This window comes from Mauremys mutica, chromosome 2, assembly GCF_020497125.1.
Source record: "Mauremys mutica isolate MM-2020 ecotype Southern chromosome 2, ASM2049712v1, whole genome shotgun sequence".
NCBI lineage: Eukaryota > Metazoa > Chordata > Testudines > Geoemydidae > Mauremys > Mauremys mutica.
Window position 1 is genome coordinate 230,917,678 of NC_059073.1, and position 26,885 is coordinate 230,944,562.

General features: G+C 44.6%; 1 protein-coding gene across 3 annotated transcripts in view; it reads left to right on the forward strand.

Annotated features, from left to right (window-relative positions):
• Positions 1 to 26,885, forward strand: part of JAZF1 (JAZF zinc finger 1) — a 272,182-nt gene that overhangs the window by 166,865 nt on the left and 78,432 nt on the right. The window contains exon 1 of one of the 3 annotated variants that reach the window (XM_045008264.1): positions 18,322 to 18,421. The exons of the other annotated variants lie outside the window; for them this stretch is intronic. Coding sequence (XP_044864199.1) covers positions 18,333 to 18,421 — 89 coding nt within the window. The 5' untranslated portion in view covers positions 18,322 to 18,332. Of the gene's footprint in view, positions 1 to 18,321; positions 18,422 to 26,885 lie in introns of those variants that run through there. 3 annotated transcript variants of the gene reach the window in all.

Sequence of the window (26,885 nt, forward strand, 5' to 3'; positions counted from 1 at the left end):
GGGAGGCACAGGACCTCACAGGGGGCATGGTACCGATCTCCTGGTTCCAAAGAACAAGAATGTCCTGGGGACCAGCACTGTTTACAGGAGCAGGAATGTCTGCAGTCATCCTTCAACCATTCCATCTCCATCCATCCTGGTAACTGTTTTCCGAAAGTCTTGTCAGAACCTTCCCTTTTGTGACAGAGCCAACTCAGTCATGAGATTTCAGTCCAGTCCCCTCAGCATTAACAAATCTCCATTCAGACCCTTGGCTTCATGCTCTTTGACCAACCCTATATGAAGGTTGCCTTTCTGGAAACCATCATCTTAGCTAGAAGAGTGGATAGCTGGCGACCCTTATGGCTGATCCATCATATGTGATCTTGTATAAGGATAAAGTTACTTTAAGACTTCACACTAAATTTACTTCCAAGGTAATCTCAGATTTCTGTCTGAATCAAACTATTTACTTACCTATCTGCTTCCCAAAACTTCACGTCACTAGTTGAGGACAGGAGATTTCATTCTCTGGATGTCTCTTGGGCTTTGGCATTTTACTTACAAAGAATAAAATATTTTAGGAAATTGTCTAGACACTATATCCTTTGGGGAATGGATGAGAGGGGAAGCAATCTCTTCATAAAGACCTTCAAAATGGATTTCAGGCTATGTTAAGAGTTAATAGATACCTCCTCCATAAAGTGAGAGAGCTCACTTGACTAGGGCCAAGGCCTCTTTGGTAGCCTCACTTTTTGATGTTTCTCTCATTGAAATCTGTAAGTCAGCAATATAGGGCTCTGTCCATACCATCATGAGACATTACGCCCTGGTGCAACCTTCTGCTGCTGATGCATCTTTCGGTACAGCACTCCTCTAGTCATTGGTACCACAAAGGTCCTCACACCTTCCTCTTCAGTGAATGCTGCTTGTCAGTCACCCACAATGGAATATGCATTGGGACCATCTCGCGAAGAAAAAAGAGAAGTTACTTACTCTGTACAGTAACTAGAGTTCATCAAAATGTGTGGTCTTGATCTGCATTCCACTACCCACCCTCTTTTCCCTCTGCTTTGGATCTTTTTGCACATCATTTGTGGTAGAGAAGGAACTGGAGAGGTAGTCGGTCTGCACTGCCCCTTATGCCTGTGGTTTGGAGTGCAAGGAGGAGAAAGGTGCGGATGTGAACCAACAGACCCTACTAGCAAAAATCTTCCAGTCTCAGGCTCATGGAGCTCATGCAGACCCACAGTGGGCATACAGACCCATCTCAAAGAACTCCACTTACTGTACAATGAAAGTAACTTCTTTCTCATTAGTTGGTAACCATTAAAACGTGTTGATTTGCAAGTAAATATAGACTTTACACTAAATATAATGCTGCTTTTTTCCTAACCAGACGGATACACATTATTTATACACAGTTATTTAGGTAATTCTGTATCTTAATATACAGTTATCCAGATTAATAATTTTTACATTTATTATGTTATAAAGTGGTGAATAATGTATTTCATATTTATTAGATTATTTAGTTTTTTTACTTGTGATTATTTTGTGTCAAGCTCTATTTGAATGGAAGTTCAAATTCAACTAAAAATGCACAGAAATAGCATTTTAAATTGTATCAAATAAAACTATTGTGAAAGACATGCATACATAAGGAAAAAAGTTTATCAAAATGTTAATCAAAACATATTTTGCATTTAAAATAGGATTATTAAACATAGGAAGTATATGTAGTTAGTGAATTGAACTGATACTTTTGGGTCACGATGATCTCACCTTCATGCCTAGGTTTTATTTATAGACCTAAAAAGGAAAACAAGCTTTCCTGCTTTTTCAACTCCATATTGGTTTCTTAACTTTTTGAATGAACTGGTCATTGAACTGAACTAGCTGAATAAACTGAAATGAAGAAAATATTCATTCTGCACCTGCAGAAAAGGCTCCTGCTGTCAAAAGCTGGTTCCAAGTACTGTCAGCGACTTCCACCAGTTAAGTGGTTTGACTTTCTTTAAAACTTGGCAGCAAATATACTGCTTATTATTTTTTATTTAATTTAAATTATTTTATCAGATTATGATAAATTTAGGTTTTAACATAGGTTGTCAGTTTCAAACTTAATTTTAAATAATTTCCTTTAAAAATAAACCTGTATTTAATTTATTTATTTAATTTAAATAATAACAGATTTTAAAAAAAACCATTGATTTTTATCCACCCTGTTTTCTCTTCAAATGAAGTGTGTTGCTTCCAGCTGAGAAGATCAGGACAAATGATTGTGAGATGATGAACAGACCAGGCTCTGAACACATTGGCTGACCATTATTTCTTGCCAGCATTTAATTTGGAACATTTTGGCTTTGTTCCAAAATTGGGTCAGTTTTAATTCTTTTGAATGATTGTAAGGTGCTTTGATACTTGTGAAAACCAGAGTTTTCACAATTGCACCTTCTAGTACACAGCCCTGCATTGGGGGTCAGTACTGAGCTGCATCACTCAAAGGGCATTGCCTTCCAGAGCACCCCTGTATGCAAAGCCCTGTGGTGCTGGAGCCCATTGCTGCACACTGTTATAGGATGCAACATGCTGCCCCTTGTATGCTGGTTCCACTTTGTGAACCAATGTGGAGGGAAACACAGGGCCACTGAGTGTAGGCTCTGCACACACAATCATGCCAGTAACGTCATTGGAAGCAGAGTTAGACCGACACTGAGCACTTTTTGAAAGTCCTGCCTAAATATATAAATATTGATGTACAGAAATGGATGTTTAAAATATGTTACAGAGAGGAGAAGGAACTTTGCAAGGCTATGCCTCATGCAAATGACAAAAGAATGGACATGTTATGTAACTTGAAACTCAGGAATCCTTCCCATTTCTGTCTCTGGTGGTTAGAATTTTTCACTCTTGCTATATTACAAGCCCATGGGGACTTTTAAAACTACTTATACAGACTTTACTGTTTTGGATATACAACAGTTAGTTGCATTAAGTTGTAGTTTGGGGAAAAAAGAAACAATTTTTATAGCATTTTTAAAATAACTGTTTATTAAAGGATAGTGTAAAAGATCACAGTTTCTGTATTTTTACTGTTTAGCTTTGAAAAGATAATAAAGTTACCATGCAGGAAGTGTAGCACATGGACACATTTGTTACCAGCCTAATATAACTTTAAATACTTTGAAAAATACTGTGTATTAGAATGTATGAAAATGTCACATAATTAAATAACAAAGGAAAGGCAAGGAAAATATTGTACTGTAATGTATGGCAAGATAACATCAAAAAATCTAAAATGTACTTAAATTCTGTAAGGGTCTAATTTATTTCTTTAGTGAAATAATCTTTTTATAGTGCCTTTGAAGGATCTCAAAATACTTTATAAACGTATAATGAAGAATTATCTTGTGAGATAGGGCAAGTAGTACTGTAGTATCCCTATATTACATGTGGGAAAACTGAGGCACATGGTGGTTAAATGACTTGCCCAATGTTAGAGGAAGTCTTTAGTAGCTCTTCTAACTCCTACGGTTGTCCTTTAGCCACAAGTCTATGCTTAAGTCAAAATACTCAGAAATGGAAGCCTGAAGTTATAGTCCTAAATTCATATTTAAGCACCTGAATAAATGGCCTAATTTTCAAAAGTGTTGATCACCCTGTATTTCTCACTGGCTCTAGTAGCACGTTTGCAGAGGGCATAGGTGCTGTAATGCCAGTTGATCATGCCTGGTATCTGTCACAACAACTTCCTCTCCACTCTGCTGCTTGGGACCATCATCCTCTCTTGAAGAGTCAGGGGAGACCTCAAAGGATGTACCCTCTTGTAGATCACCCCTATCCTCCCTAAGTGGGTCATGGGAGGTGCTGGGTGTCCCCATGTCTCTGTTTCACCTAACTCCTCTTACCCTCCTTAACCCTCTACTTGCTGAGGACCAGGGGGAGTTAGCTCTCTTTTCTCCCCACTCACTCATCTACCTTTTGAAGTTCCAGTACCAGAGGGGCTCACAATTGAGCAGGCACTGTTTTCCTCAGTGTGTCCTTTAGGTCTCAATGCCTCCCCTACTTCCTTCCCAATACTGTCATGATTCCTTGAACAGGGTGGAGTCCACTTCATGCGAGGAGATGCTGAGGTCTCGCAGTACCTCATCTCCACCTCTCCTCACTCCAAAAAAACAAGGGACAAGCCACCCTTATTTACCATCCCAGAGCCCTCATGAGCTCTGAGGAAGAGGCTGAATGCCTGGGAAGGATGCACTCCCCTGAGGCAAAACAAAACCAGATTTTTTTTTATAGTTTTGAGAAATTTAGGCACGGCTTCTACAAGGAAGTCAGAGTTCTGGACGTGACCCAAGGATACTCCACCAATCAACCCCCAGGAAGAAGTTGTTCAAGTCTTAAAAGAAACCCTCACTCCACCTGCTTTCCATTTCACAAGGAAAACCATTAAATTATATGGGAGCCTTGCAAGAAACCTGGTGACTACTTTGCCCTCTCCAAGACAAAATCCTTCTTTTATCAGCTATGCAAGCACTACTTTGAGACCTGGGGATCTCTGCATGTAGAAACAAGTTACATCTATGATTAAAAAAAAAAAAAGGCTTATCCTGTGAAATAGCAATTTGTCTCAGATGCTGTCTGTAGCAGAAAATTGAGCCAGTTTTCTAGAGGGAGAGACATTTGTTACCATGATTATCACTGCTGATTCTGCCATGGCTCTAGAAAGACAAAATCCCAGCAGAACTTTGTGAAAAGCTTCTTGATGAAGCCATGGATCAGGATCTGCAAAGTGGTGGTGAAGGAGCTTGAAGAAAGGATCTCCCTGTTTGAACCCCCCAAAAAATCATTGTTTCTCTTTCCCCAAAGAAGATGGCTCTGATCCCATTAAGCCACTTTACAAGTCCCATTAATCATAGTTCCAAAGATCCTATTGAATTAAGTCTTCAAAAAACAGAAAGTGATCCAGTGGAGCAAGAGGAAATGAAGATGTGGACTGGGATTTCACACATTGTGTTATAAAATACAATGTTAAATGTATTTAAATGTAGGTGATAAGTGTAGTATCAATTCTCTTCATCCAAAGTGCTCCCCTCTCTTCATCCAGACCCTTAAAGTCTCTCTTTCATTAACAATAAAGATCATTCATTTTCTGATCATTCATTTTCCATTCAGCCACTAAGGGAGTAAGGGACAGAGTAGCTACTCCCCCAGCTGCAGACAGTTAGTTGACTAACAACACTTGGGATAAGAAGCTGTCCTGCAAAAGGGCAGCTGCTAGAGAGGCTGAGAGCTGCATCACCACAGGCTGGCAGAAAGTCATCCAAGGAACAGGCTCCAAAGCCCCTGTGGACTGGGGTGAAGGCCTTAAGTGTGTACCCTTTGTCCTATACTCTATGAGCTAGCCCAGAACTGGATTCCCTAGAGTCCTGCTACCAGGAGATGTATGATATAGGCATAGGAGGACAGCTGAAGTTAACTAGAAGCCTAGGAAAGCAAGGCCTTAAGAGCCAGTGTATCTCCAAGGGACCTGAGGCCAGGCACGAGGGGACTGAAACCCCACATCTTCATAGTATTTCTAGCTTGTGATGGCGCCTCTGCCCCACATTGGCCGATAAAGGGTTAATAGTGCCCTAGGGAGGTTGCGCCAGAGGCAGCCAATTAGAGAGAGGCTGCGTGGAGCAGCCAATCAGGGCCAGGGTGGCCCATATAAGAAGGGCTGGGGAGCAGAGCAGCTTCAGGCACTCTCTCGAGCATGAGGAGGGAGGAGGACTGGCTGCCTTGCAGGTTGAAGGCAGCAAATGTAACGCCAACAGACCCCGGTCATTGGTGGGCAGGCGGGATTGAACCTGGGATCTCTGGAACTTAGTGCATGAGCCTCTACCGCATGAGCTAAAAGCCAACTGGCTGTTAGCTAAGGCTGTACAACAGACTCATTAATCTTTTTCTCTCTCTATGTAGTCTCAGTGCCACTAGATGGGACAGAACACCACACCTTGGCAGTGTGTGGGTTACCCAAGCACCCTGGGCAGAGCAGTGCCTCAGGGAGACCAAGGGAGCTAAAGGCAGCTCCTTGCAGGCTGCAGAGATCTGCAGGCTGAGACCACGGGGAAGTGGCCCAGGGAAATCTACTGAGGAGTCGGAGGGGATGCAGCAAGTGGCAGCCATCTACAGGGTCCCTGGGCCGGGATCCGGAGTAGTGGGCAGGCCTGGGTCTCTCTCCACTTCGCCACTGAGGAAGTGGCAGACAATTAGCTGCAGTAGCCACTGAGAGAAGTGGCTGGACAGCATACTGTGATACTGTCCCAGAAACAGGGAAAACACAGAGTGTGGCCCAGCCGGAGAACGGTGTAATGGATAGAACACCACGGTCCTGGGAGTGACCTGGGTCCAGGAGCGGAAGAAGTGACGATAGCAAGACGTCACCAGAAGAGGGCACACTAGCGAACAGAGCTAATCCCCAGGACAGACAGCAGGAGGTGCCATAGTGGTGAGTCTGCTCCATCACATAGCTAAACTTTATTTTTTTGTGACATCATTGCTTAAATAGTTTAAAGTCAGTTCTGTTCCAACATCACCTTGCTTCTAGGATATCATATCTCCTGGAACCCTTGGCACCCTGGTATGATTTTGTAGTAGCACTGCTGTAATTTTACCAAATAAATAACAGAAATTAGTATAGGGATAGATTTGTAGTTGTCTCTTTTACACAGCTGCCTGTTGAACTCCAGATGTATCCCATCAGTCATCAGAATTTCAGTTGCCAGCTCACCAAAGTTGTGTGAGGAATGTTATTGTATGTTGGCTTGCACTTTGCTGGAGTTAACTATGAAGGTTAAACAAGATAAATTTCATAGGGAATATATATATTTAGATAATCTGAATTATAAATAAAACCACTAAATATTTCAATAGGCATAACACAGTTTTAAAAAACCGGGATAAAAGGTCCATGTGTTCCCATAACTTGTAAGCTGAACAAATGTAGCAAATTGTTATAAAACCTTTTTCTTTTTGCATGGCTATCTCATCATACATCTTGCAGCACAGATATGATCCTATGCAGCAGACTTGCAGGCTGCAGGAAATGTGTGGTCTAAATCAACATGGGAGGAGTCAGGTCAAAGCATGCTACTGACCAGAAAGGAAGCAGTAAACCAGCAAGGGGACTATCATAGAATCTGAGGTGTTGGAAGAGACCTCAGGAGGTCATCTAGTCCAATCCCCTGCTCAAAGCAGGACCAACCCCAACTAAATCATCCCATCATCTCTGCAATGCTATATTACCCTAGGGCTGCACTGCAATCAGAGGTGTGACTGTAGCTCAGGTAAACATACCCTTTCTGGCTTTAATTTAGCTAACATGACTAAGAATAGTGACACAGAGACATGGTGGCATAGGCTGCAGTGTATGCTAGCAATGTGAGTATGTATTCAGAATCCCAGGCAGTCTTAGGCTAGGTCTATGCTGGGGGAGGGTCAACCTAAGATACTCAACTTCAGCTACGCGAATAGTGTAGCTGAAGTCAGCATATCTTAGGTCGATTTACCTGGCCGTGAGGACGGCAGCAAGTCGACTGCTGCTGCTCCCCCATCAACTCCGCTTCCGCCTCTCGCCACGGTGGAGTTCCGGAGTCGACGGCAGAGCGATCGAGGATCGATTTTATCGCATCTACACTAGACACGATAAATCGATCCCCAATAGATCCATCGCTACCTGCCGATCCAGCAAGTAGTGTAGACATACCCTTATGTAGTGTACGCTGAAACCCATTGCTGCAGTGTTTTCATTGCTATCTGTAGCTAAAAGGTTCATGAGGTAAAAGGTAACGTACCTGAGCTGCGATCACACTTTCAATTGCAGTTTGACTGTCATGTAGATGTAATCTTAGTGCCCATGCTCCCTTTTGGTTTCCCAGCCCAGATCTGAGTAACATCCCTATCTTCCATCCCTTTCTCCCCAACCCCACGCATACACACACTCTTCTATGGGGGTGCAGAGGCAGAGTTAATGGCAAAGCTGCTTGCACCAGCATTAATTCCTGCTTATACATTCAAGCTCATAGGAGGAGCCAATGTGCAGTGCGTGGCTGCTCTATGTATCCAGCTCCATTCTGTCTGCACTCATGAGATCCCACCCCTCAGAGTATTGGTGAAGAGGGCTATTGCAGGAACCATTGCTCTTCCTTCTCTACCACCTGCTTGGTTTCTTTCTATGAGGTTTTGCTCTCCTCTGCTTTCACTTTAGTGGAGGGGAGCAAGTAGGCCAAAGTCAGGTTGTGGTTTAGTGCTGTGGTTCTCAAAGCCGATCCGCCACTTGTTCAGGGAAACCCCCTGGCGGGCCGGGACTGTTTGTTTACCTGCCATGTCCACAGGTTCAGCCAATCACGGCTCCCACTGGCCGCGGTTCGCCGCTGCAGGCCAATGGGGGCTGCAGGAAGCAGCGCGGGCCAAGGGATGTGCCGTCCGCCCTTCCCGCAGCCGCCCTTCCCGCGATCGGCCGAACCTGAGGATGCGCCAGGTAAACAAACTGGCTCGGCCCACCAGGGGCTTTCCCTGAACAAGCGGCGGACCGGCTTTGAGAACCACTGGTTTAGTGGACTAAGCATTAGGTCTGAAACAGCACAGGTTCAACCTTCTAAGGCAGAGACCTTGTGTGCTGTACTGGAGGCAGGGTTGCCAATTTTGGTTGGATGTATTCCTGGAGGTTTCATCACATGAAGTCTTTAATTGAAAATTAATCTTTAATTCCTGAAAACTCCAGGACAATCCTGTAGGATTAGCAACCCTAGTGGAGGCATGGGCAAACTGGAGAGCCTAGAGGAATGCTCTATATAAACACTAAAATTTCTGTAGCGGTTTTTGAGAAGAAAAAAAATGGGTTATCCCACTGTCTTTAGTCAAATTTTGCCTTACTCCTCCCCCATCTTAAAGTGTACTGTGTGCCAAATTGCTGCTAACCTGCCCTCCACAGGGGCTACATTTCAGTGATGCTTTCTGTATAGAGTTTGTGAAATAGTTTGGGAGCTTTTGAGGTGAGTAGTGCTGTAGAAATTTAAAATACACCTCTACCCTGATATAACGTGGTAAAGCAGTGCTCTGGGGGGCGGGGCTGTGCACTCCTGTGGATCAAAGCAAGTTCGATATAACGCGGTTTCACCTATAACATGGTAAGATTTTTTGGCTCTCGAGGACAGCTTTATATCGAGGTAGAGGTGTAGTAGTATTTTGTTGTTGTAGATGTAGTCTGCACCGTTGTCCAGCAGAAGCAATTGAGCCAAAAAGTCAGAACAGGAATTGTTAATTCAGTGTACTGAATGTTTCTGAATCATGTTAGACAACTCTTCTGTTCATGTCTCTCTTATATTGTGATGATGAATTCAGCAGGGAGAAAGAGCATTAAAGGGATAAAGACAAACTGTGAAATTATCAAGGGTTATCATTACCCTAATTCACTTGGGTACTTCAGACAGGATATTTCACTCTCAAAAGAATTCAGATACGCAGCAAATAATATTTTGTGACTGTTCCAAAGTCTTGAACATCCGCAGTTAGCTATGGTAATTAGTCTGTGTGACAGTGCATTGAATCATTTCCATGTAAATAATAATCAAGATGCCCCAAGTCACATCTCTGGGTTTTGGCCCACATACCAAATCACATTCTTTGGTTCACATGCTTCAGTTTGATTATTTGGCAGGCTCTCCTGATGGAATTTTCCCTATTAAATCTTTGAAAGGATGAAATGCTTTATGGTTTCGCATTAAAATTACCAGAACTTTTGCTGAGCTCACTTGAAAAATAAATGGATAATTAACCACACACAAAAAGAACAAATTTTACATTAGTTCGTTTCAAACATCTTCAGGAATACTTTTCAATTCACCCTGCCCCAAAATGTTTAATGAAAACATTGTTGAAAATGTTATCAAAATGTGTATGGAAGTTTTTTAGTGAAAACGCAATTGTCAGTGAATGAAACATTTGTATAACACTTCTGGTAATGATTTACAATATATAATGTTCTCAATATACAAAAACTAAAAATCAAATCAAATAAATGACACTTTGTGAAAAATGAAAATCTTTGAATCCCTACAACTCTGCAAACTACAATGAATGGTTATAGTAAGAGTAACCTCTGATTTAAGGAATACAAACTGTAACCTGATTCAGAATAGTTGGACAGTAGAACATACTTTTGATGGTGCAGCTACAGTTAACTAGACCAAATTTGAATCCAGAGTAATTACATTGTTCATAATTGGATTCATGTAGATATAACTGAGGACTGAATATGATCTATTGTCTCAAGACTCTTAAGTATCAGAGTAGTATCTTTAGGGTCAGAAGTCTCATCGAAGTCTGGGAGTTTAGCCTCTAACTTCAGTGTGACCATGAACATGGTTCTAATAATTTTAGCATTCTATTGTAATTAACTTTAGAGCAGTAGTGTTCTCTCACTGGTTAACATTTGCGGCTTAAATATTGTTGAGATGTGTATGTAAAAAATTAAGGAGACAAAAAAGTGGCAATAGAACACCTGTACAACTGATTAGCTATCTGTTCAGCTTCAAAGAGCAAACTGAGAAATCCTGTTTTTCTGGAGAAAGCAAAATGATTGGAACCTCCTAGCTTGTATTCAACTTGAGATTTTTTTTAAAAATGAGATGGATATGCCTGCTCACATCTAGAACTAGAGGAGGGGGATAGTAGTTCAACAAAGGAGACAATTAGAATCAAAGCCAGGAACATTTGCTTTATATAGAAAGAATTAATACTCAGAAAGGATGATAATTAAAGGGTAAGTGCAGCTTGAAGAAGATTAGGCCCTGTAGAATTTATGAAACATTTGATTTCAATCTTTGCGGTGCTAATTTGAAGTACTATTGGCACAAAGATTGAGTCATTACACTGAGCTCATTTATGAAAGGAGAAATAATACAATGCTGAAATGTCTGCTCTTGAGATTTTGTTGGGTCTGAAATTACTTCATTTCCTTTATAGCTGGGCTTACAGTCTCTCCACGTATTGCACAGCACCACCGCATTTGAACGAAATATTCTTTTCTGCTAAGAGAGCATTTTGCAGGATATATTATTGGAAGTATACTATGCAACTCCATATTCAGTAGAACCTCAGAGCTATGGACACCCGAGGAATGGAGGTTGTTCGTAACTCTGAATAAAGCGCAGTTTGGGCTCCAGATCCAGCAGCTGATACTCCAGGCCAGTCTTCAGCAGTGGCTGAGCTCCCTATTCAGCACCAGCATGAGTTTGCAAACTTGTGTGTGTCAGTGTGTTCCCCTGGGAAAGTGGGAGTAAAAACAGTGCATTCCCCTCGTGGGGTGGGCGGGGGCCTTGAAAGCGGCGCAGACCCCAGCGCTACTTCTTCTCTGCTGTGTCTGGCTGCCTTGGACTGGCAGCCCCAGCGTCTTGCTGTATGTGGCTCCCCTACGAGTGAGGGTGGGGTGGGTACGGGGACAGGCACCCCAGCTGTGCCTACCTTTAAGATTCAATACAGGCACTGTACTGTACAGAACTTGCTTTTTTTTTTTTTTTTTGGTCTCTGCTGCTGCCGGATTGGTTACTTCCAGTTTCACATCGTGGCCAGTTGACCGATCAGTCTGTAACTCTGGTGTTCGTATCTTTGAGATTTTACTGTAGACCTTTGAATTTATTCCGTCTTCTTGATTTATAAATTGATTCAGTCTTCAGTAGCTTTTTTCAAGCATGGCAACTCAACATTTTAAAACATTTAGCTAAGCAAGTCACTTAAAAAATCATGCATATACTATATAAAACAGATCTGTATTGTTCTTGTGTTCCATTAGGGTATTGGTTGAGTTTGCAGTCCACTACGCTCTTTGGTTGTATACTGTATGGCTGCAGAGTGTTGTGAGAATAAACATAATGTTTAAAAAATAATGACCAGTACAGGGAGCACAGGAGAATCAATTCTTTAGTTAGGGCTGTTGTGTGGACAGTGACATCAAGTTAGTCCTTAGTATCAGGAATAAGGCCAAAGAGGGGAGTATGTTGCTATATGCCTCAATTGCATGCCAAGGATTTCACTTAAGCCCATGTCTCAGTCACACCCATTCTGTACCCATGTCTACCTCTCCTTTATCCAGTGCTCTTAAGAGTAAGGGATCAGGTGCACAATGGACTTGAGACTTCCATTTAGTGTGGATGACTGTGCCTCTTGCCTGGTGGACTTCCTAGCCTGTCTGAAAGCTTTTTCAATAATAAATAAATTTTTAAAAAGTTCACGATGAAGAATGTGATCGAGCCCTCTGTCATTCACTGTGTAGTCACTCTGAAACATGCATCATCTTTCACTTTCTACAGGAAGCTTCTGAATCCTGTGCATTTCTGAGCAGCTAGGACATATTAAGAATTGGTCAAAGAAAAATATTAGCTAATCTGAAATCACCTTGCGCAGTTCTTTCTTCTTCATGGCAACACTGTTCTTTTTTGCAGGAGTTGATGACATGGGATGGTCAGTTTTCAAGGCAACACAGGAACATCTTCTCAAAATACAAGATGTCACAATTCTTATGCTGTTTAAAGTGTCATAGTCTTGTAACAAATATATAAGTTACAACTCAGCTTGTGCTCTCCAAAAATCCCTCACTTCATAATTCAGATAAACACTAAGATTTTCCATGCCCAGATTGAGAGATAAAACTGTATTACAGAGATACAGTTGAACCCTGTTATCTCGATGGCCTAGGGGTTTGCCAAAAACCGTCGAGATAACCGATGATCGAGATAAACAAAAACCAATATGGCGGCAATACATTAACATGTGCTTGAAATTTCTTTATGCACATGATGTGCGTTAATAAATGAGAATGTACATGCACATGTTTTTGGAGGTTTTTTTACACAGTTTTTTTGTTTACCAGTATACAATACAAACCACCGTCGATTCTCGATACAAACCTTTATTATATTCTCCAACATTGCAAACACAAAGATCGCTCACAAAATCACAAAATCACAAAAAACGTGCGGGGTGTAGTTCGTTTTTACAAAAAGCTAACCAGTGTCAAAATTAAATTTGCGAGTCATTTCACTCTGACACAGCTCTGAAAAGTATCGTACACGCGGTTACTGTGGTTTCTTTACAAAGCCTAAAATGCTTTGTTGCTTTTTGCCTTTAACAGTCTGCTTGAAAACAAATGCTTCAATATTATTTATGCTGTCTAAAACAGTTTCATCTCCTACAAAAGAACCATACCGTCGAATTTTCTGTAGCATTTCTACCACCTCAGCAGCTGAGGGAATTGGTTCCAAATCTTCGTCCGCATCTTCTTCATCTTCTTTGTCATTGCCGCATGCAGATGTGCTTGCCTGTGCTGACTGCACACTTGATACAATGTCTTCATCGGTGATCACGCCATCAGTAACGACGTCTTTGTCGATTTCTATGTAATCTCGGAATTCCTGGACAGTGATGGCTAACTCCTGTGCCTCCTCTTCCAAGATAGCATCTGTAAGGCTTGATTTTCCCGCCACTACTTCCGCGAGTTCTTCTGCGGCTGCACGGCACTGTGCCTGAAACTCATCATCGGAAATATCCTGAATGACGCAGTGCATCCAGCAGTTTGAGATTGTTTCCTTCTTCACGTCATTCCAGGCTGATCTCAGGAAGTTCATTGCATCTAGAAGGGAAGGGGTGTACTGTGCCTTCTTTTCATGATGGAGCAGGTATTGGCGCATCAACATTTTCCTGTAGTACACCTTAAGCACTTGGATTATCCCCTGGTCCATTGGTTGGAGCTTACTGGTTGTGTTAGGTGGGAGATAAAAGATCTTAATGGCCTTGAGACCAGGAACATCCGGATGAGCTCTACAGTTGTCCACGATCAGTGCCACCTTCCTTTTCTCTGCTTGGAACTTCCTGTCCCACTTTTTCACCCATGCACTGAATAGATCTCCTGTGATCCAGGCGCTTGGCTGGCCATCGTAATCACAGTGGAGAACTTTGGTCTGCTTAAAGCATCTGGGATTCTTGGACTTTCCTATAACGTAGAGCGGGAGTTTTTGGCTTCCATCCATGTTAGCAGCAACTAGCACTGTAAGTCGGTCCTTCGACTTTTTTCCACCGTGACAAGCCTCCCCACGAAACGCCATAGTCTTGTCTGGAAGGCATTTCCAAAACAGCCCAGTTTCATCAGCATTAAAAATGTTCCGAGTCTCATAGGTATCCAAAATTGTGCGCATTTGAGTCTTCAGCCATGAATCCACTTGTTCCTGTTGAACCGCAGCGCTCTCTCCACAAATTGCTTTGAAGACAATGTTGTGCCTCTTTTTGAAACGATCCACCCACCCCTGACTTGCTTTAAAGTCAGGGTGTCCTAGCTTTGCAGCAAGGATGTCCGCCTTCTCCATCAGCAAGGGACCATTGACGGGAAGCTTTGTTGCTCGCGTATTTGTGAACCATTGAAACAGTGCATCGTCGACATCTTTGTGCTCAGCCACTCTAAGTTTTTTTCTTGCTGGATCAAAGATAGACTTCTCGTACATTTGCTTTATCACGTCGGCCTTCTTTTTCCATCCTGAAATGGTGTTTGCTGGAATGCCATGCTGACGACTAAGGTCTGCCGGTTTTCCTCCTTTTTCTAGCTGCAGTATGATTTCATACTTTTTCTCTATTGACTGATTGTCCAGTTTTCTCTTAACACCTCCAGACATTTTTAGAAGGGAAAAAATAAACAGATCCTTCAGACAAGATCAACAAGAATGAGTGAACTGGCATGGGAGTGAACGACCATACAGACCGTGATCACGTACTACGTGAACTCAGCACATGCGCAGTGACTCAAGATAACCGTCTTATACACGCTGCCTGCACGTGGCTGGATCCGGCAAAGCGGGACAGGGAAGCCGGGCGGGCGGCAGGCGAAGCCGGGACCAGGTAGGCGGGGCGGGTCCGGGCGGGCGGGCGGGGACAGGCAGGGACCGGGTATGCGGGGGCGGGCAGGCGGTGAAGCGGAGCCGGGCCGACGGGCGGGCGGCGAGGCGGAGCCGGGCGGGCAGGCGGCAGGCGAGCCGGGACCAGGTATGCGGGTCCGGGCGGGAGGCGAGGCGGAGCCGGGCGGGCGGCAGGCGAGCCGGGACCAGGTATGCGGGTCCGGGCGGGCGGGCGGGGACAGGCAGGGACCGGGTATGCGGGGGCGGGCAGGCGGTGAAGCGGAGCCGGGCCGACGGGCGGGCGGCGAGGCAGAGCCAGGCGGGCAGGCGGCAGGCGAGCCGGGACCAGGTATGCGGGTCCGGGCGGGAGGCGAGGCGGAGCCGGGCGGGCAGGCGGCAGGCGAGCCGGGACCAGGTATGCGGGTCCGGGCGGGCGGGCGGGGACAGGCAGGGACCGGGTATGCGGGGGCGGGCAGGCGGGGAAGCGGAGCTGGGCGGGCGGGTACGCGGGGAACCGCCGGGCTGGGGAGCCGGGCGGCCGGGGAACCGCGTGGCTGGGCGGCTGGTAGGGGACAGGCAGGGACCGGGCGGGAGGCGAGGCGGAGCCGGGCGGGCGGGCGGCAGGCGAGCCGGGACCAGGTATGCGGGTCCGGGCGGGCAGGCGGAGACAGGCAGGGACCGGGTATGCGGGGGCGGGCAGGCGGGGAAGCGGAGCTGGGCGGGCGGGTATGCGGGGAACCGCCGGGCTGGGGAGCCGGGCGGCCGGGGAACCGCGTGGCTGGGCGGCTGGTAGGGGACAGGCAGGGACCGGGCGGGAGGCGAGGCGGAGCCGGGCGGGCGGGCGGCAGGCGAGCCGGGACCAGGTATGCGGGTCCGGGCGGGCAGGCGGAGACAGGCAGGGACCGGGTATGCGGGGCGGGCAGGCGGGGAAGCGGAGCTGGGCGGTCGGGTACGCGGGGAACCGCCGGGCTGGGGAGCCGGGCGGCCGGGGAACCGCGTGGCTGGGCGGCTGGTAGGGGACAGGCAGGGACCGGGCGGGAGGCGAGGCGGAGCCGGGCGGGCGGGCGGCAGGCGAGCCGGGACCAGGTATGCGGGTCCGGGCGGGCAGGCGGAGACAGGCAGGGACCGGGTATGCGGGGGCGGGCAGGCGGGGAAGCGGAGCTGGGCGGGCGGGTACGCGGGGAACCGCCGGGCTGGGGAGCCGGGCGGCCGGGGAACCGCGTGGCTGGGCGGCTGGGGACACGGTGGGTCGGGGACGGGCTCGAGATATTAGGGTTCTGCAAATCGACATAACAGATGAGAAACCCATAAGGCAAACAGGGCGTTTGGTGGTTCCTCTTGTAAACCGTCCACTTAATAGGGTTGGCAAGTTAACCGAGGTCGACATAAATGGGTTCCACTGTAATGTGCGTTCTTCTGAAATTACCCTACTCTGATTGATACGGCCTCCGGCAGGGTTTGGACTCATTGTTCCTTCTCCTCCTCTAGCAGCAGTGACCAGCCATAAGGTAGCTGGAACCAAACGACTCATGCCGCCCACCCGCCCAGCAGCTTGGGTGCGTGTTGCAAACTTCTTAGATAATGTTTGGTGGGCTGTGTAAATATCTACGGAGGAGGGAAAGTTGAGTTATACGAGTTACATTGAACAATCTTGACCTTGCTTGTCTCTTTCCAATTCACTAGCCCTTTAGTTTAAAAAAACAAACAAATCACTGATCACATTTAAAATGGGCGGGAGGTAGATGTGGGGAGGTATTAGTGTCTGTGAATTTAGTGCTGGTGCAAAGTTCTGGCTTGATAGTCCTGGAAACTAAACTCTGTTTATCTACAAAATAGCAATAGCAGAGCCAGAAGCACTGGAGGATTCTCCACATCTTGACCATGATGAAGAGTCTCAGTGAGTGAGACTAGTTCCTTCTCCTTGCGTTCATTCTCACTAGCGTCCTTTTTGTCAGCCTCAGCAGGTCATAGAGGGCAAATGACACACTCATCTTTGGAAGATCATTAAGGTTTAGACTTTAGTGGGGTGATGACAGGAAGTTTGTGCTGCTGCCGTCCAGATTGCTTTTGTTATCTGGAGAAGCTAGAGAACTTCAGTCTCCAGGACTGTCCAGCTGACACTTCTCACAAATTTTAAAAAATGAATTAACTAAGTCTTTGAAGCAAATACTTGGCTTTGTTGCTTCCCTATTGCAGCTAACTACAAAATATAGCCAAAAATAATTCCAAAATGAAAGAAACAGAGGACCAATTTGCCTCCTGCAGGCCAGGCTTATGCTGATGTCCAACCCTGATATGAAGCAAATAGCTAACCCGTGCAGTTGGGATGACCTGTAGGTCTATTAGCATAGGCTGTCAATAAAGTGCATCGCAATTAAGTGTGTCATGTTGATCTCCCACTGACAGGAGCTGTAGTGTGTAATTGTCTAATGGTGGGAGTTTTGCTGTGGCTAGCTTTATCATTTTGTCAGTTCACTAATAAAAGGTTGCCACAGGTACAGAGAATCTCAGATTTACATATGGCAGCTAAGAAAGTATTATGGGAAGGCCCCCTCAAAGACAGGCTAGTGTGTTGTTGCAATTGACACCCATGCTGTGGCTCCATAATTGACAAGAAATGCTATTATTAAGCAGGTCTGCTGAGATAATTAGCATTCAGGGTTGCATTTTTAATCGGACTTGAGTCAGATAATTTATCACAGCAGTAGCAAGCTGTCAGGGTCATACAATAAATACTCATTAAGGATGAATAAAGATTAAGTGCCGTCTGAAAGAAAATTAGGCCAAGTAGTACTTATGAAACATTTCACTTCAATATTTACTATACTAATTTGGTATAATATTGGCAAAAAGATCAGCTCCCTACATTGAGCTCATTTATGAAAGAGGAGATAATGCTGTGCTGAAACATTTGTGCTTTTTATGTGTAAATCTAAAATTGTATTCCTAATTGCCAAAAATACTAATTTTGAAACACTGATTTAGCATGACTGTTCCGTCAACATCTGTGTCACCACCATAATAAGTTGACACTTTAAAGAGAAAAATGTTCCATCTTCAAGGCAGACCTAATTTGTTAGCATTAGTGAGATACTGCACTTTAAATTTAATGTAACTCTCTTGTCTTTGGTTCACACATGGGCAGTTTATGGCACTTTCAGTTAATTAAAAACACCCGTTATTAAAATAGGCAACATTTTTAAATGAAAAAGAAAAAGCCATTTACAGGCCACTGCCAGTAAAGAATCAGGACATTTATGTACTTGCCTATAATTTATAGATATAAAATCAAATGAGGACACGAGTGTTATGAATATAGTACATTTTGTTGACAAAACCAGTTTAAAGGTCAGGTACAAAATCCACAGTAAATGTGCAGTTTGCTTAACTGCCTGATGTTAGTGGAAAATCAGTTTCAAGAGCTGCTGAAATATGATGCAAAATAACCAGTATTTAGTCTTACAGAAGAAAAAGAGTGAAAGAAAGGTTTTAAGAAGGAATCATCATTTTTATTTACTATTGTAAGTATTTCACAGCACAGTGAGGGTAAATTCTAAAGGGAAATAAGTGGTGCATTATTATCACAATGTTCATATTTCAGTACTGCCACCCCCATTCATCCAAAAAATCATGACATTGGCTTAAAAGTCATGAATTTTTTTTTAAAAGTTGTGTTCTTTTTATTTGGTTTGTGGTTTTTGAACATATAGGGTGTACTCAGGTCATATTTTCAAGCGCTAATCTGCAACTATGAGGGCTAGAAAATTACCTGTTTTATTTTCTTTTAAATTAAAGCTGGGATTCTCTTGAAAGCACGTAACTCCAAGCACTGGGGCTTTAAAGAGAAGCCCAAAGACTGTGAAACTCTTGATAAAATTGCAAGAGTTGGTAACACTGATACTTAATATTAAAATGTTATTGAATCTTAAGGACTGGTTTTTATTAAATAACTGCAGTAAGCATAACATACTTTGGAATTGCATAATTTAGTTACAAAATATAAATCACTAAATTTTGATTGTTTTAACTTGTCTTATGTGAAACATCAACTTTGATATAGATATTCTTTTAAAAAAAAATATATATATGTATTTAGCTGTGTTGTTAGAGCTAATCTCAGCTGTTTTTCCTCGGAGCCTTTCCTACCTCTCTGGCTCTCCCCCTTTTCTGGGTTTGCCAGCCCAAACTCCCTCCTCCAAGGGAGTAACTGTAGACTACTTGCCTCTCTAGCCCAGTGGTTCTCAACCTGTTTATCGTTGTGGGCTGCAGGTTGAGAACCACAGACCCCCCCGCTGCCCACATACCCCTATGCTGCCTGCCCAGAGACCCCTCCATGGAGTGGGGCCAGGAGCGGAGGCACAGAGCTGGGCAGCCGGGACCAGATTATTTTTATTATTTAATTGGGCAGGCCACAGGTTGGGAACTACTGCTTCAGCCCCAAACACACCTCCCTACTCCCAGGGAGTGACTGCAGACTACGTCCCCTGCAGCCCCCTTGCTGCTCTCAGCTCCTTGACTTTCTACAGGTCCCTCCTGTTCTTGTCCAGCTGAGCCTCATTTAATCAATCCATGTTCCTTGGCTCCTCCTGCAGGTGCAACCTGGGGGTAGGGTGACCAGACAGCAAGTATGAAAAATCAGGATGGGGGGTGGGGGGGAATAGGAGCCTATATAAGAAAAAGACCCAAAAATTGGGACTGTCCCTATCAAATCGGGACATCTGGTCACCCTGCCTGGGGGAATTAATTGGCCTACCTGCCACCTTACCCCCTTCAAGTCTTGTGTGGGGTGGACACCCCATCACACACATACTTAAATGTTTTCCTGAACTGAAGCCAAAAAAGCTAAATGCCTGACTAACCTGCAGCATAGTGAATAACTTAAACATGAGGATATCAGGCATGTCAGTGATTCCAAATATCTGAGCTCAATGATAGTTGAAAGTGATATAAAAATATATTTTGCTAAAACTTGGGTCATATTCGGGGGGGATAAAAACATGGAAATATATGATGAGTGTGAATATTTGAAAATGTAGAGGTAAAATTTCCAAAAGCACCTAAGTCCTATTTTGATAAGTGAATTAGTTACCCGAGAGTCTAATTTTCATTGAAAGTTAGTGGAACTTACACTGCCTAGGTCGCTTTTGAAAATAGGACTTGGGTTCCAGCACCACTTAGGTGCTTTTGAAATTTTTACCCACTGTCACTTGACCATTTTGCTCTGTCCCTGTGAATCATAGTTAATCAGAAAAGACTTGAAAAAGCATTTTAAGTTTCTACCACAACTTGTTATTGAATTGTCTTGGCCATAAAGTAAAGTGAAAAAACCGAAATGTACATGTGCACATCAGGTGAGAAATCCATGTCCTTTGATTTATACTGTATTATTCATAACATAAGTTGTGTCCATTAGTTTGAATAAATATCCACTAGATGTTGGTTAGCCAACACAAATACCATGAAAAATGTTGATTAAAAAATACTGTACTATATAAAACTATAGTACAGATCAATTAAAACTATAAAAATATGAATATGGGATTTCTAACACCATTGAATAGCTTTTCGCAGTGTTTTCAATTGACCGTAGGTGGTGCTGTTGCATTTGCTCTCTTTTTCTGCTGCTGCCTGTAGAGCTTCTATCACTTTTATTCTGCTTTGCTTTTCTAGACCATAGCTGGAAACTAAGAATAAATGACTATATCAAAATCTGTAAGGACTACCCAGCTGGAAAACTAAAATGTAATCGCTTCTATATGGATTTGTATGATATTCCATTTCCTAATTTGAATTGCTTTAGCGCCTTATAAGCTCCAAGTAATACTGCAGTACGCTTACTGCATAAGGAATATCTTGTTCTAATTGTTTTATTGTGTCTAGTGTATGTATTTGTCTGTAAAAATAAACTAAAGACAAGTTGGTGAGTAAAAACCCCTAAGAAATTAAGATCTGCTTGTGGGCTTGAGGATGTTAGTTCACTACTCTTTCAGCTTCCATATGGCTAATTAAAAATAGTTGAATTTTAGACAAACAAATGCATGTCACACTGACAAGCTGCAGAGTGCCTCCTATGTTAAAGCACCTAACTTTGTGCACAACTTTAACATCCAGTTTCCTGCCCTTATCTTCCCTGTGCCAACTTACAGTGTGGGACATGAGGATACAGAATATAGTTCGCTTTTTCTCTCCCTACAACTTAAAAAAATTCCCATGAAGTTTTTTTCCACTATAACTGCTTACCCGTTATGTTCTGCAATCTGCCAAGCTTGCCAAGGCTCAGCAGGTAGCCCACATGGTATGCATGTCTGTGTGCGAAAGCTCCCCTGATGTAGACAAGATGTTGGTTGTAAAATGAAGCCAACATCATGTCCACAAGTGTGCAAGAAAATATTCTCAGTCTCAACAGCCAAAGAAGTCTGCTGGTCAGACATGATTTTATCGGCTGAGTATACTGACTGTAATAATTCCAAGAATAAAACTTTTAATCCAGAGAACATATTGTGGTTACAATACCCGCAGTGCTTTCGAAATGGCAAGTTGTTGTCTTAACATGTCTGGTTTTAATTAATTTGGGGGCTTCTTGGTTTGATTTCTTCCTGCCCTCTATATTTATAATGCTTCTGTTGGCATTTATATATTTAATTCTTCGATTAGCACCTATTTTTAACCTGTACAACATGAAATACTAATATTATGGAAGTAAACCTCAAACTTATGGGCTGATCTTGCATTAGCCTCTGTGTGCGGCAGAACTGGGAGCACAGGGGCACCACACCACACCACACAACAATTGCAAGAAGAGAATCTATAGGTTCAGACTTCTCAGCCTGCATTTAGCTCAAAGTTGCACATGACGTAAACACTCTTGATTTGCACCTCTGCTCCACAAGTTTGTACAGGGGCACATGACTGGGAGAAGGGTGAGTTGTGGCAGAAAATTGTAGTGTGGGGGCGGGCAAACTTTTTGGCCTGAGGCCCACATCGGGTTTCTGAAATTGTATGGAGGGCTGTTTAAGGGAGGCTGTGCCTCCCCAAACAGTCAGGTGTGGCCCTGCCCCTGCCCCCTATCTGCTTCTAACCCCCTGATGGTCCCCTGGGACTCCTGTCCCATCCAACCACCCCATTCCCTGTCCCCTGATCACCCCCAGAACCCCTGCCCCTGACTGCCCCTTGCCGCCCCATCCAACCCCATTCTCATTCCTGACTGCCCCCAGAACTCCTGCCCCATCCAACCACCCCTTCTCCCTGTCCCCTGATCACCCCCAGAACCCCTGCCCCTGACTGCCCCTTGCCGCCCCATCCAACCCCCAGCTCCTTCCTGACTGCCCCCTGAGGACCTCTGCCCCCATTCAACCCCCCTGTTCCCTGCCCTCTTACCACCCTGACCCCTATCCCCACCCCCTGACCACCACCCCAAACTCCCCTGCCCCCTTACCATGCTGCCTGCAGCACTGGTGGCTGGCGGCGCTACAGCCGCACCACCCAGAGCAGCAGGACGGGCAGCTGCACCGCCCGGCTGGAGCCAGCCACACCACTGCGCAGCACAGAGCACCGGGTCAGGCCCCGGCTTTGCAGCTGTGCTGCCCCAGGAGCTCGCAGCCTGCCACCCAGAGTATTGCACCGGCGACCAGGCGAGCTGAGGCTGCGGCGGAAGGGGAACAGCAGGGGAGAGGCTGGGGGCTAGCCTCCTGGGCCAGGAGCTCAGGGGCCGGGCAGGAGGGGTCCCGCAGGCCGCTGTAGTTGTAGTGCCTAGAAGTAGTTCTTTTTACCAGGGCCGGCTCTGTCTTTTTTGCCGCCTCAAGCAAAAAAAAAAAAAGGGTGGGGGGGAGGCACGCCGAAGCGGCAAAGCAGGGGGGAAAAAAACACACACACAGCGCGGCCAGAGCGGCAAAGCAGGGTGGGGGGAACAAAAACCGGCGCGGCTGGAACTGCAAAGGGGGGCGGAACCTGCAGCACAGCCAGAGCGGTAAAGCAGGGGGGAGGAAAAACAAAAAAAATGGCCTGGCTGGAGCGGCAAAGCAGGTGGAAAAAAAAACACCCTGCAGCGCGACAAAACGGGGAGGGGGAACAAAACAAAAACACGGCGCGGCTGTAGCAGCAAAGCGGGGTGGGGGAGGGGACAATGGCGCGGCTGGCAAAGCGGGGAAAAACCAAAAAAAAAAACCCTACAGGGCGGCCGGAGCCAGGGGACTCCCTGTGCTGCAGAGTGCGCGCCCGGTCTAGTTGCGGGGGAAGGGGGGGGAGCGGGGGGGAGAGACAGAAGGGGGGCGGCCAGCGCTTCAGCGGGGAGCTCGCCTCGCGGCCCCGATCCCCGCACCGCCTGCGGGAGAGCTCTGCGCTGCTCCAGTCGGCAGGGAGGGCAGGATGCTGGCTGCCCTGCCGAGTTTGCTGCAGGGCGCTCCCTTCCTCCGCCCCCTACAGGGCAGCCAGAGCAGCAAACAAACAAACAAACAAAAAAGCCGCCATGCCGCCCTAGGTTTGGGCGGAATGCTGCCCCCTAGAATCTGCCGCCCCAAGCACCAGCTTGCTCAGCTGGTGCCTGGAGCCGGCCCTGCTTTTTACATCTGTTCCCCAGCCCCACACTCTAGCATGCAGCTGCTATTTGAGATAAAATCAATACTGGAGTAACAGAAGACATGCCAGGTTTTTACCTGGAAAAATACATATTGCATATTCTCAGATTTATTTGCACATATCAAGTAAATGCTTGTGCAAATTTAGGTTTTGTGAGTGCATTTGCCTTGCATATGTACACATTTTTTGCAGATACAATGCAGGCCCAAAGTTCAAAAACATGATCCTCATGCTTTATAATTGTACCTGCTAAATGCACAAACATCTTGTTCTAACTAAAATATTATTAACTCTTATGTAGTGGTTTTCATCCATAGATCTCCAAGGCAGATTTTTATATAAATATATTGGAATTTCATGGACTATACATTTTTGTTTTAAAAACAGAGTCAACAAATGTTTTAAAAACAAAGTTTTGCCACCACCTTCTAAAAAGAAAAAAAACTGAAATGGTGAAGTTCAAAAAAACAATTGTGTGGATATTTTTAAATATATTTCTTAGTTCCTGTAATTATATGCAGTTTACACATGTACAGCAGACAGCTGATTACCAACATTCAGTGCTAATGAGGTAAAGATGTATTTTCTTTCTTTCGTAAGTTTTTCCATGGTGGTGTGTCACTGCATATGTGTGTATTGAGCACACAAGGTAAATGAACCATGTTCACACAGTTTCTGTGGTCTTTGAATATGGTAGTGAAAGGGTAAACTTTTTTTTAAGTGTTTTTGTCAATGCAGATGTTTCAGTATATATGCAGTTTGGCTTGCTAGTACTCTGAATCTGTGGTAAATTACATGCAACTCCCATTCTCATGGTGGAAAGAACTTTTTCATTTTTTTTCATAAATGTCAATTTTGAGTCTATTACAGGTGAACATGGCTCATAATTTGTGTTACACTGACAGACTACAAATAATAATGTCTCTTGGAAGAACAAGTCAGAAAACCATTCAGCATATTAATTACAATTGTCAAGCAATGACTGGTCATAAGTTTAATATCAAAGACCAAACAGTTCTTAAGAAAGCATCTCAAAACATGTTAATAAATTTGACCTTGAAATCGCACAGTGCATATTAAAGTGGAATATTTTAGATCTTTGACTTCAAACATATCAATTAAAATAATGTAATCTGTAAGAAAAATTCATAAACATTTTATTTTAAGAAATTGCTTTTTGTTATCCTGTCATTGCAGGAATTTATATACATAAATCTCAGTAATAATCTAGTTATAATTAATATTTTTAGAGTGCCCAAAATTATCCAAGGTGTTAAAACAGGACAAATAAGAAGAGAGAGACTGCAGGATGAAATCCTGGCCCCATTGAAGTCAATAGGAGTTTTGCTTTTGTTTTCAATGGGACCAAGATTTCACTCAAGATTGTCTAAGTGACTAGTGATTTGGGGTTTTGAAATTTTGGGTGTCTTACTCTAGAATCCTTTAAAGGAGGCTCATTTTCAGAGGGTGGATGTTTAACATTGTCTGAAAATTTGGTACCATTTAGCTGTTTTAAGTTGGATACCCAAAATCACTAGTCACTTTTGAAAGTCAGTGGGACCGCTCTCCAGGGATTAAGTTGATAATGTGCCCGAGTCCCAACCTTTATCAGAACTCTGAACTGGTGCAAACACTTCAGCAGATCCTGGTAGAGGAGCCTACATTTCACTGGGATGTAATGAGGAGGTAACAAATAATAAGGGCGATGGGGTGAGAAGGATGAATTACAGTAATAAAATTATAAAGTGACGGTTTTTGTTATGGACCATACCACCTCTGCAACTGGGAGCCCCGGGTTGATTTAAAGGCTCTGGGACTTCCAGCCACAGATGGTGTCCTAGGGCCTTTAAATCTTGAGAGGCCCCGCCTCTTCCAGTTGAGGCCACGGCCCCCTCAGGACTCCATCAGTACTGGTAAGTCCTGTAAATTACTTTCACCCCTGATGTTAAATATATTTAAAAGGGCTTTTAATTTAGAAGGGTGGGGTCGCACTGAGAGGCTTGCTATGTGAAAGGGGTCACCAGTACAAAAGTTTGAGAACTATTAGTCTAAAACAACATATTTTCTCCACTTGCTTGTAGGAATCTTCAGCTGGAATCCATGCAGACTCTTCCTCTGCTGAAATCATTGCTAGCCAGTCAGCTAACAGATTAACCAACTCACACAGGGCACATGGCCTTCTGCAAAGCAGCTGCCCTGTCTGCTTGCCCTCATGGAGTCTGACTCCAGCAACAGGAAACCTATTGGAGCAGACCCAAAACTACCACACCCAATTCCAGAAGCTTCTGGATGTGGAGTGCTTAATCTGCCTAGCAACAATGACCCAGACACAGCTAGGGTGACCAGATGTCCCGTTTTTAAAGGGACAATCCCATTTTTGGGAACTTTCTTATATAGGTGCCTATTACCGGGGCGGCTCCAGGCCCCAGCACGCCAAGTCTGGGCGTCTGCCCAGTCGCTGGGAGGGCGGCAGGCAGGCAGCCTTCGGTGGCATGCCTGCGGAGGGTCCGCTGGTCCCGCGGCTTCGGTGGAGCTGCGGCACCAGCGGACCATCCGCAGGCACACCTGCAGGAGGTCCACCGGAGCTGCGGAACCAGCGACCAGCAGAGCACCCCCCGCGGCGTGCCGCCGTGCTTGGGGCGGCTAAATGTCTGGAGCCGCCCCTGCCTATTACTCACTACCCCTGTCCCGTTTCTTCATAGTTGCTATCTGGTAACCCTAGACGCAGCTCACTCCTTATTGCCCCCCCCCCCAGGTCTTAAAGAGATATCTCCCTATTAGGCACATGGGTTACATTTGCTTTCTGGAAATTAAAGCTTATTAAATCAAGCTCTGACGTTTTTGGAGCTTGCCCAGATAGGGTCTTCCACTCTTTGGAAACACAGGCAGATTTCTAAATCTCAAATAAATACAATAAAGTTCCCCACTCTGTTCTTAAAGTGACAACTCTCATTAAACAAAATACAAAGACTAAAAATACAACACAACAAATATTAATACAACATCCAAATCACTTCTAAATACAATTTCTTGAACTAGAAAGTGATTCCAACCATTAAAACTATTATAGGGTCCTTAAACTAATACAAATTTTTTACCTCCACGTGGGTCATCCTTCAGAACCACAGTACAGACCCCTTCTACTTCAGACAAAATACACTTTGCATTGGGTTACACAATTATCTGTGAGGCAGCAATTGGATGTTGGACTTCAAAATCCCTGCTTTCCGTTCATGACTCGGGGTGATGTGTGTGGTCTGGCTATAGACAGCATAGCCAATGTCCCAGTTTGGGTTATCTGCAGGGATTGAACCTGGACCCTCTGCATGTTAAAAACATTAGTCTCTCCCACTTTAACTAAGAAGCAAGTCTGTTAGATTAGAGTGGTTTACATGTGGTTTAGCCATTTGG